This window comes from Thrips palmi, unplaced genomic scaffold (genome assembly GCF_012932325.1).
Source record: "Thrips palmi isolate BJ-2018 unplaced genomic scaffold, TpBJ-2018v1 HiC_scaffold_4, whole genome shotgun sequence".
NCBI lineage: Eukaryota > Metazoa > Arthropoda > Insecta > Thysanoptera > Thripidae > Thrips > Thrips palmi.
Genome location: NW_023144631.1, coordinates 11,599,850 through 11,609,681, shown reverse-complemented (window position 1 = coordinate 11,609,681; position 9,832 = coordinate 11,599,850). Strand labels below are relative to the sequence as shown.

Genomic DNA, 9,832 nt, shown 5'->3' with positions numbered 1-9,832 from the left:
CCCTTCCCCGCCAGCCCTGCACGGCCCTGCAGGCTGACAGTCGTTTTCGGCGCTGTGTGTGTGTGTGCGAGGGAAACAGAGCGACCAAAACGACTCTCGGAATCCGCTGACAACTCGACATCCCCCCCCCCCAAAAAAAAAGCCCTGCACTCGCCGCACAGTGAGCCAGAAGACCAGCGGAGGTGGCCAAAATTCAAGACGCCTTTTAAGCTCCAGAGTAGCTGAACAGCACTCGGACCGAACGTGTGTGTGACCCCACCAAAGAATTTCTCTCCGAGGGGGGGGGGGGGGCACGTTCCGTTCGAGTCCTGTCAAGCGACTCTGGGGCTCAAAACGCGTCCGCCTCCGCCGTTCTTCTGCCAAATCCACTGCGCGCTGCTTACCCCACTGCAGCCCAGTCGATCTGGCCGCTGGGTTTGGTCGGGATCCGGAGCCTCTTGAGGGTCTTGCCGCGGATCTGGTCGGGCTGCAGCATGTGTCCGTAGAGGAATCGCGTGATGCGCTCCTCCTTCTCCACGGCGTCCAGCAGCTCGCGCCGCCTGTCCTGCCGGTCGGCGCGGCGGCCTGGAGTCGGCGGCATCGCTGGAGCAATCAATCGGCCGGTTAGATTACAGCGGGGGTGCACTGTGAAAATCGCAGTCTCACCACTTGCAAGTGCTTTAGTTCAAATGCGGATTCCTAGTTTGCACCATGACAAGAGATAGGCGCATAGGCAGGACTGATTCCGAGAGTCGTTTTCGTCGCTCTGTCCCGTCGCACTCATGGGGCGTCCTGTACGTACAGGTGCGAGAGAGACAGAGCGACGAAAACGACTCTCGGAATCGGTCTGCCCCTGCACCATGACAAGAGATAGGCGCATAGCAGGACTGATTCCGAGAGTCGTTTTCGTCGCTCTGTCTCCGCCGCACTCATGGCGCGTGCTGTACAGGTGCGAGAGAGACAGAGCGACGAAAACGACTCTCGGAATCGGTCCCCACCCTTCAAAAGTGGAGAACTGCATAAGTCTACACGTTCAAGGGTGGAGTTCTCCACCACCGGATTACAGTCTGTGTTCCGGTTCTCCACCGCACACTAGGTTTTACAGTGTGGTGATGAAGAAAAGCGACCCAAACAATAGGCCACAGTCTCGGTGGCATTCTTAGAGTTTCGTTAGAGACGCGAGAAACACCGGTTGGTTTGTTTGCTACTGACGTCCGGCCGTCGGCATTTTTGAGACACTTCCCGCCAAATGACTTTGACGGATTGAATCAGAAATTACATTAAGCCGGGCACATGAGCAAATGACACCTTTATCGAAATCGCTCTGAAGTCACTTTTCTGTTCAGTGCGCCGAAAATTGTACGTGCTTTCATTGAATTCAAAACGGTTGTGACTCAGGGGCGGGCGGAGCGGCGGGAAGCCATCACAGCGGACCCGGTCACCGGCCGAACGCGCACAAAGCTTTGAACAGCAGGGCGAGCAGGGCCCCATCAAACCGAAAGCGAATTACACGTCAAAGCACGAAACTGTCACTCAACACTCACCTGGAGACACGACCGGCGATCGAAGACTTGAAGGTTTATTTCTCTGGATGTTCGAAAGCGAAGCGAGACAATGAGCTGCGACGATTTCTTGGCGGTAACGTGGACGTGATGATCCGTTCCGATCCGCTCGAAAATGGCTTCCAGGTTCGCCAACCCTTGAGTGTTCAAACGTTCAAACTTCACCGCCACTTTCGCGCACGTTGGAAAACGTGAAACCAAACCGTACAATAAAAGTAAAAAGGGGACTGAAAGGAGTGATAAGTCAATTCTTAAAAATGCACTGTATACTGTCTGTCATATCAATCTAAAGTGTGCGCCCCTTCACTTGCCGTCTGTCTAAGTGTAAAACTAGTCAGGAATGTTCATTCCAGGGGCTTCGCCTTCTAATTCCTTTTCATGACGCCAGCGTCAACTTACGGAATCAATATGACAAAAATATAAGTTTACGATTCGTCTGCATGTTCTGCAGTGTCATAATAATCATTTATCAACAAATTTATTTGTTTATGAGGAAACGAGCATTCTGAGTTTGTCAAGGTTGCACATCAAACGTTGTTCTCATTTTTAGTTGTTCTGTAATCCATTATCGACGTTCGGTCATAGAACCTTGCTGAGAAGGAAACTGTAGTCGACAACACCAAACCAAAATACGTGAACTTGTCGAGGTTGTGCAGGTTAGGTTGACTAATACGTCTGCCAGGTCGAGCCGTTGTGAGCCTGCCCAATTTCAGGATACATTTACCGTCGCTGACTCGATATTCACTCGCTTGCACGTTCTGATTCAAATGTTCCCTCCTCCAGCACGTCACTGACTCAACATTGAAATTGATAGACAGATTCGCTTTCAGGTTCTGATTCAAATGTACCCGCGTTACCAACATAAAGAAATTACATTACAATGCGTTCCCGTGTGGTCGTGATATTTTAACGAACGAACTGATAGAAAACAACAATTTTATTCTGTTGCTTTGGTTTCTTTGTCGATTCGTTTCATTTCTTTTCCTCCACACCGTGGCTCTGACTCCAGATGGCTCCGCCATTTTATTTAATTTATTTTCTTTTCATTTCATTGGGCGAAGCCAAAAAATTCGTTTTGGTCATTCCATTTTCTGTCACCTCGCTGCGATAGAGCAGGAGCAGTGTCCGTGATAAATGTTGTGTGCCAGACCGAGCAAAAAATCATGGTCTCTTTTTGTTTCCTAAACCCAATTTACTTTCGTCTGAGGCCCATAACAGCAACTCCATGCTTAATAAAATTACCTTCATACATTCTTTGTACGCTGAACAAGGAAACAAACAAAAGGCTATCATCATTTATAAATTTATTTGACTTGATACACATCAATTAAATAGAAACATAATAATACTAGGGGGTAAAAAAAATAAAATACAGCAAAGCCGGCAAAGCCAGATTAATCACACATTGTCAACTTGTTTGACAGTTTCAGAAATCAATCTGAGTCCACGGATTATCAGAGGATCCTAGGTATGTTATAGCCTTATTATAGTTGGGCAAATCTGCAATTAAAGTAATTATGAGAGCAATTATATAATGCTGTGAAATACAAAATACAAGTGTTAAAGTAATACTAGTGGACGGTACTTGTGGAAAAATGGATTACTTCAAGTTAAAACAATGTGATTAGAAGACTTAAAACATACCAAAATCTTCAGCAATTTCAGGAACAACCGTAAGGTAGTGCTCTACTAGAATAAGATCCTTTCCAGTCACTCTTCCAAAGACATCGATGAGACCTTCCAATGGTTCATCAAGTGGAGCATCGAATTGCAGTTTGACAGTGATATTATCTCCAGTGTTAACGTCAACACTATTTCCAGTGTTCTGAAAGCAAAATGAAAGGAAAAATGATTTTCCTAAAGGTGCTGCAATGCAGATCAATAAATGGGAGGACGAACAGAAGCCTGGTTTAAAAGTGTCAAAATAATTAGGTACCGATAGAGTAGGGTATTCAAAATTTGATGGACGTGAAATGCTGTGGTTATTGCAGAGGAATGGACATAAAAATATGATCCTGTCAAAATACATACCTTCACGACGTAGCCAACCAACCTCACATTCTTTTCCATGTACCGGTTAGTCTGCAGCATGGTGCCAGTTACACTGACTCTAGGAACACCAAATTTTTCATTTGCCATGGTGACAAAAGAAAAGAAGTTTCGGACCTTTGGAAGACGAAGAATTCACTCAAGAATGATAGAACGACAGAACCCGACAGAACGGCAAAAATGAATAAAGCACTCGTTCTCTTTTTGTCAGCCGAGAAGAAACGCGCGCACGTTCAGTGGGGCCAACAACTGAAGTCTACCCTAAAATCAGAGGATAGCCTTATGAGCCTTCTTAACAAGTATTTTTAAAAGTGGGAAAGAAAATGGAAAATCGTCACTTTATCTACGAGAAAGAAATTGTTATCAACCCGTTCTACAGAAGTAATCTATTTTGTTTTGTTGGTACAGCAGTGCAAGCAGTTCCAAACATTTTCTCAAAGGCGTTCTCGTCGTGAAAACAAGCGACACGTCACCGCCGGTTTTCTGCCACCGCGACGCGTCGGCTGTTACGGGTGCTGCTTCTTCCCCCTGTCTGTTCTCTTCCCTTGCAGTGGGTCACTCTCTCATTCACTCACTCACCCAGTGCCACGACATTCGGCATTGCCCCGAATAAAATCACCATGTCGAACAAGAAACAAGCTTTCACCAGGGAAGAGGAGCTGCTTCTCCAAGATTTTAGCCGAAATGTCTCCACCAAATCGTCTGCTCTTTTCTACGGGAACGCTTTCATCGTTTCTGCCATTCCCATCTGTGAGTTTCAATCAGTAGATTGTTTCTGTGTATCTTCGTAGTTAGTAAAATTTTGAATTAGGTTTTGAAGGGACGCAGTCTCTTCCATCAGGTCACAAGTAAAATTCCAGTGTAACCTAGCTCGACAAGTTATTGTCAAAAGGAAACACCATCTTGCACTACAACTTTTAATTGCATCTAGATATTATTAACTAGCTTTCAGGAGTACTTACTTCTTTCACAGACCTAATGTATTTTTTCTTTGCTTTCCAGGGCTTTTCTGGAGGATCCACATGATCGATCTTTATGCATCGCTCATCTCCTTCGTTGTGGTGACTATTGTCAGCACTTACCTTGTTGCTTTTGCGTACAAGAATACAAAGTTCATCCTAAAACATAAGGTGTGATTTAGCTTTGTTAAATTTTTGAAATCATTTGCTCTCAGTGTTTGCTGGGTCAGAGCTAACTGGTTGTTTGTCTGTTCAGGTGGCAGTGAAGCGTGAAGATGCTGTTAACCGGGAAATGACCAAGAAGTTAGCAGAGGACAAGAGGATGAGCAAGAAGGAGAAGGATGAAAGGTAAACAAAACTTCCAGCTTTTCATTTCAAGCTGTTCAGGTTTCTTCACTACAATATTTGAATCAATTTTAATGTTTTGTTTCAGAATTCTGTGGAAAAAGAATGAAGTTGCTGACTATGAAGCTACCACATTCTCTATTTTCTACAACAATGCCCTCTTTTTGGCTATTGTTATTTTTGCCAGCTTTTATGTCCTTAAGTCATTCACCCCTGCTGTAAACTATATTTTATCAGTTGGTGTGGCTGGTGGTCTCTTGGCCCTTCTTTCTACTGGTACCCAGTAAATACTGTACTAATTAAATGTAAGTTCTTCTAAGAAGAGTCTTATGTTTCTTATTTATGTTAATTTTTGATATTAAATTAAACAACAAATAGCAAGTTTTTTTTAAATTTTTTATTACTTAACATTATCCCTTTGACAGACTAGACATAATCATTAAATGCACATAGTCTTCAATAACTTCTAATAAACTACACTCAAATTGAAACAAAAATCTGGCAAATACTGCAACACAGTGATGAAAAGGAGGTGCCATACAAACTTGACCACTTCCTTCACGGCATAAATTGAAACCAATAGAATGCAGCCCACTCTCCACAAGTGATAAAAAACAAAGTCACTTTTAGTCAGAACACACAAAATAAGTGGGCACTGTGATGAGGAGTAACATTAGTGTCCAGTGAATATCTGTCTAATCTAAATGTGAGTTGGTAAACTCAACTCACTTAAACACAGTACATTTTCTCCTACGTCAGATAAGAGAGAAGATATTTTTCTTCAGAGTGGGTTTTGAAACTTAACACCCAAAATTGATTAAGTGTAAAATAAAATAAAATCTAAAATAATATGTGAACTTGAGACTTGGTGCCAAAAGCGGATAAATTAGTCGGTATATTCAACTCCATAAGATTGCAAAGCAGCTTTAGCACAAATCTTCTTGGCTGTCTTTTTGTTGGTTGCTGAAAAAAAAAACTTTATATTAAGCCCCATCAACTCAATACAGGCTTGCTTAGATGCCATTGTGATGTGAAAACTTACCAGAGCCACAAAAATATTGGCCATTGAAATCAACAGTTAGTGTGAACACCGTGGCCCCATTACGAACATCTCTTGCCTGTTCAGTAAACTTAGACTGTGGGCTTATTTGGTGTAACAGCATCACAGGATTAACCTCAGCGGCATTTGAAGGAAGCTTTCCTTTTGGACATGGACTCAAAGTTGAGTTCTGGAAAGAATTTAAAGAGAATAAAATGGTAAACAGAAGGAAACTTAGGATAAGGGCCACTGGTGTAACAGCATTACAGGACCAACCTCAGAGGGATTTGAAGGAATCTTTCCTTGATTCAGTGATGAGTTCTGAAAAGAATGCAATGTGAATAGTACGGAAAACAGAAGTAGCACATTAATTTTGCATGTACAAACTGGAGAATGAACAAATCAAAATCCATCAACCAACCTGGCTAGTTACTAGCCCGAAGGGTTTGGTAGAACCTTGCCATAGAGCAGCTAGTTTGAACATAGCTAGTGATGCCAAGCTGCTCCATGGAGTGTCATCCTCAGGGACTTGATTTTTAACAGCATCAGTCTAGAAATTAAAAAAGCAAGAAAGGTGATAAATTTTCCATTTTTGAAGCATTTTGCTTGGTTTTAGTATTGCTTACCTGACTGTCCTCCTCTTTCATTGGAGTGTCTTCATCTGCAAAGAAAGAGTGAAACAAACCACAGTTAGCCTTTTCAACTATGTAATTTGATGGTCAAAATCATTCAGACTATTAAACCAGGTGTTTGAGGACACTACAGTCAGCATAACAGTGCTATACCTATGGGAAGACAAGGTTGGAAACCACAAGAACCCTCTAAACAACAAGAGGATGAGGATGCAACCAATGAATGAAGCAACCAACATCGTTGTGTTAGGATGTCAGGGACTTGGGACCTAAGCTGCATGACTTAATTTTTTAAGGTCATTGATGTGGTACCCGAATTAAATGTACCATCTTGTAATGAAATAAATACGGCACTCTTTTGAAAACCAATAAACTTGCAGTTGAAAGTCTCACCTTCTTTCTTGACAAGTTGATCCATTAGTTTGTCAAAGTACAGGCCCCTCAAAGCAGATTCTGCAGCTTCTTGCTGAGCAAGTTTCTTGCTGGGGGCCTGTCCCAAAAATGTTGAACCGTCAATCTGAAAAAAAAAAATAAAATGAAAGGTTTGCAAAATGTTAAATATTAAAATGGTATCTATAGTTTTGTTATTTTTACCTCCACAGACACAACGAACACGGTCTGATTGTTTTCACTTTTTTCAGAAATGTTGTAGGGAAGGCCTGGCTTCAGTTCATTGAGAATCATCAAGGGGTTTTTCGGGATCATAAGCTTCTTGGCTTGATAATTCCTTCTACGACGCTTAACGTCTGGAGCAACTTTCACTGCAGAAAATAAAGACATGTGAAACAAAAAAACTAAAGAGAATCATCAACAATCTTTTTCAACTGAAAATGTTACTTACCAATAGCACCACCAGGCCTTTTTAACCAAGGCTTGCGTGCACCTTGAGCTTCAAAGTTGTCATTCTCAGTACTTGTATCCATGGCACCAGTACCAAAACTCTGGTCATTTGGATAGCTCAGTGGATTCATCACATTATTGTTTGAAGCCATAGTGACGTAACTGAAAAGGAAAAAGAAGTTCAATAAACAATTAATTATTATTAAAATATTGTATCACTCCCTGGGCACTGGCAACAGGATCTGTGAGGGGCGTTTTGAACATGGAGGGCGTCTTAGCACTCGCAGGAAAATAGGAAAAAATGGCGCAGCAATGATATCCCTATCCTATCTGCGGATCGGACTTCAATAATGCTCCGGAAAGTGAACACTGCAGCTAAAACAATACTTAATTGTCGCTGCTTTGCGGCACGCTCGCTCGGCAGCCGATAGGCTGAGGCTGCATAGCAGAATACAGAACTCAGCACAAGTACTTTGTAATCATACGAAGACTATGCGCATCAAAGAAACCAATGAGGTCTTATATGAGTAGAACATACTTACTATAAACGAAGACCGACAGAAGAACGAAAAGTGCGACAAATCCAAACCGATAAACTAGCAAAGCAAAGATGCGGTTGTCTGACAAATGGTCGGTCGGGGCACAGACACAAACACAAAAAAACAGCGGAACGACGACGAACGCTGACTCCAACTGAGCCAACCCTTTTTGGTTTCTTCTATAACTCTAACCAATTATTTGACTGAAATAGCCCCCATATTTCATCACAACTATAATGTTTTATACAAAGCGGATCTTTTTAAGTATGGTTTCGTTTGTGGCGCTGTGAAACAAAGGGAATGACAATGCTGAAAGCGGCAGTGACAAGTTGGCTAAAATGGTGACAATGGCGCGCGTTTCAAACTTTAGAACAATAAAATATTAAAATCGTAATGCGGGAGAGCAACTATAACGTAAATCGAAAGAAGAAATTGAAGAATATTTCCCCTATTTCGTGGAGAAATTTATTTTGTTGCAATTAGGTCACCAATAAGGCTAAATTCAATCACAAACATCCTTTTTTCCTGCTTTCGTCTGCTTGATGCGGCACTCTTTCGGAAACTGCAACCCTACACTCCAAAAAAGTTACGTTCAACACAAACTGCTGCCATGTCAAGGCTTTCACACTCGTCGGTCAATGAATTTGCCTTGTCCTTGTCATTCTTGAATCAGCGGTACGTCTAAAGTAGGAAATGCTTTGCCGTGTTAACCAGCTGATCCCGACTTGTAGTGTTGGCGACGCTGCCCGCATTATTCGGTTACCTTCGGACACGGCCCGACCGAACGATTCGGTTCCGTGGGGGGCAAGGGTAGTTGACGGTAACCCCTTGCAATTTGTCATTTTTCCTTATCGGTCCTGTGGGAAAACAAACTTTGGGGCGTTATTGGTCTGTGCGTGAGTGTTCGAGACGAGGATCCAGGACTTTGCGGCGTTGGCCGCGCTGGGGCTGAGTCGTTGCTGCGTTTCGGTGAGTACTTCATCCACTGCCATTAGGGATCGTATTGGTTGGGATTCTTTGTTGCTGCCTGTCTGCGACTGCCGAGGCGTTTCGTGGGAGAGGTTTCCCTGTGCGGCGTTCCTCGCCCAGTTGTGAGACGTGCTCGGGACCACACCCATTGTGTACTTGCACCGCAAACGGCAAACGACCCCCTGCCGAAGTGACTGTTGTCCTAGTCCTAACCTGTACACAGACCAACCACATTAAGTGCATCCAAAGTGCTTTGTGCTAAGGTTGTTTGTGCTAACGACAGGGCTGGGGGTCGAGGAGAAGGCAACTTCGTTAAGGTCACTTGGGTTTGGATTGATTTGCACCATTACGTTTACCACATCCGGAGCTCTGCTTTGAGTTTTACGCTAACACTATTTTTGTTTTTGGCTTGTAAAGTGTGATTCTGCTGTCTGCTGAATAGGATCATTGTTTTCAAATGATTGCGATTTGTTTACCTTTTCCCCCTCAATAGAAATTGTTACATTTTAAACGATTCAGTGTAACTAAAGCAAATTACTCTATGAAAGATTTGGCAATTTTAGTATTAGTTTTTTTTTTTTTTTTTTTTTTTGGGGGGGGTGCAGGGAATGGAAATCTCATGGGAGCTGGAAACTTAGACGGATACTGTTGCCATCAGACTTTTGTAGGATAAAGTTTGCGTCATGTGGCAGTGTTCTTTGTAGTGAATATGTCATCATTAGGTGTCATGCTGGATAATTGCTGTACTTTTCCCAGCTGTCACTGAAATAAGAATCGACTTTTGCTGTGTAGAGTGGAAAACAAGGTGAACACAGTGATTCAAACCACAGCCCTTGAGCAAGCTTCAAGGCCACATCGTATTCATCCACTCACAGACTGTGACAATATTTCTGTTTGAATGCTGATGTTGAATGTGGTG

The 9,832-nt window shown here is 42.9% G+C and overlaps 3 protein-coding genes across 3 annotated transcripts; 1 reads left to right on the top strand and 2 right to left on the bottom strand.

Annotated features, from left to right (window-relative positions):
* Positions 1 to 2,828: 2,828 nt before the first annotated feature.
* LOC117650115 (replication protein A 14 kDa subunit-like) lies at positions 2,829 to 3,914 on the bottom strand. Its single transcript, XM_034393436.1, has 3 exons — positions 3,573 to 3,914; positions 3,186 to 3,366; positions 2,829 to 3,041 (listed from the first exon to the last, which is right to left on the bottom strand). Exons 1-3 carry the CDS (start codon positions 3,678 to 3,680, stop codon positions 2,968 to 2,970), a joined length of 363 nt encoding a protein of 120 aa, XP_034249327.1. The 5' UTR covers positions 3,681 to 3,914; the 3' UTR covers positions 2,829 to 2,967.
* Positions 3,915 to 4,053: 139 nt separating this feature from the next.
* On the top strand, positions 4,054 to 5,286 carry LOC117650113 (translocon-associated protein subunit gamma). The gene is made up of 4 exons (XM_034393434.1): positions 4,054 to 4,340; positions 4,593 to 4,720; positions 4,806 to 4,897; positions 4,983 to 5,286. Exons 1-4 carry the CDS (start codon positions 4,211 to 4,213, stop codon positions 5,179 to 5,181), a joined length of 549 nt encoding a protein of 182 aa, XP_034249325.1. The 5' UTR covers positions 4,054 to 4,210; the 3' UTR covers positions 5,182 to 5,286.
* LOC117650108 (double-stranded RNA-specific editase B2-like) lies at positions 5,270 to 7,809 on the bottom strand. The gene is made up of 9 exons (XM_034393422.1): positions 7,793 to 7,809; positions 7,407 to 7,567; positions 7,160 to 7,326; positions 6,959 to 7,082; positions 6,560 to 6,594; positions 6,355 to 6,483; positions 6,210 to 6,254; positions 5,937 to 6,123; positions 5,270 to 5,857 (listed from the first exon to the last, which is right to left on the bottom strand). The coding sequence occupies exons 2-9, from the start codon at positions 7,555 to 7,557 to the stop codon at positions 5,781 to 5,783; spliced, it is 915 nt and encodes a 304-aa protein (XP_034249313.1). The 5' UTR covers positions 7,558 to 7,567; positions 7,793 to 7,809; the 3' UTR covers positions 5,270 to 5,780.
* Positions 7,810 to 9,832: the final 2,023 nt, after the last annotated feature.

Excerpts from the sequence above, each read along its gene's own strand:
- LOC117650108 (XM_034393422.1), bottom strand. The coding sequence starts at position 7,557 with ATGGCTTCAAACAATAATGTGATGAATCCACTGAGCTATCCAAATGAC. Across the intron at positions 7,327-7,406 it reads AAGGCCTGGTGGTGCTATTG|TGAAAGTTGCTCCAGACGTT; the intron begins GTAAGTAACATT and ends TATTTTCTGCAG. Across the intron at positions 6,484-6,559 it reads TGAAAGAGGAGGACAGTCAG|ACTGATGCTGTTAAAAATCA; the intron begins GTAAGCAATACT and ends TTTAATTTCTAG.
- LOC117650115 (XM_034393436.1), bottom strand. The coding sequence starts at position 3,680 with ATGGCAAATGAAAAATTTGGTGTTCCTAGAGTCAGTGTAACTGGCACC. Across the intron at positions 3,367-3,572 it reads TGGTTGGCTACGTCGTGAAG|AACACTGGAAATAGTGTTGA; the intron begins GTATGTATTTTG and ends TTTTGCTTTCAG. Across the intron at positions 3,042-3,185 it reads TGAAATTGCTGAAGATTTTG|ATTTGCCCAACTATAATAAG; the intron begins GTATGTTTTAAG and ends CTTTAATTGCAG.
- LOC117650113 (XM_034393434.1), top strand. The coding sequence starts at position 4,211 with ATGTCGAACAAGAAACAAGCTTTCACCAGGGAAGAGGAGCTGCTTCTC. Across the intron at positions 4,341-4,592 it reads CGTTTCTGCCATTCCCATCT|GGCTTTTCTGGAGGATCCAC; the intron begins GTGAGTTTCAAT and ends TTTGCTTTCCAG. Across the intron at positions 4,898-4,982 it reads AAGAAGGAGAAGGATGAAAG|AATTCTGTGGAAAAAGAATG; the intron begins GTAAACAAAACT and ends GTTTTGTTTCAG.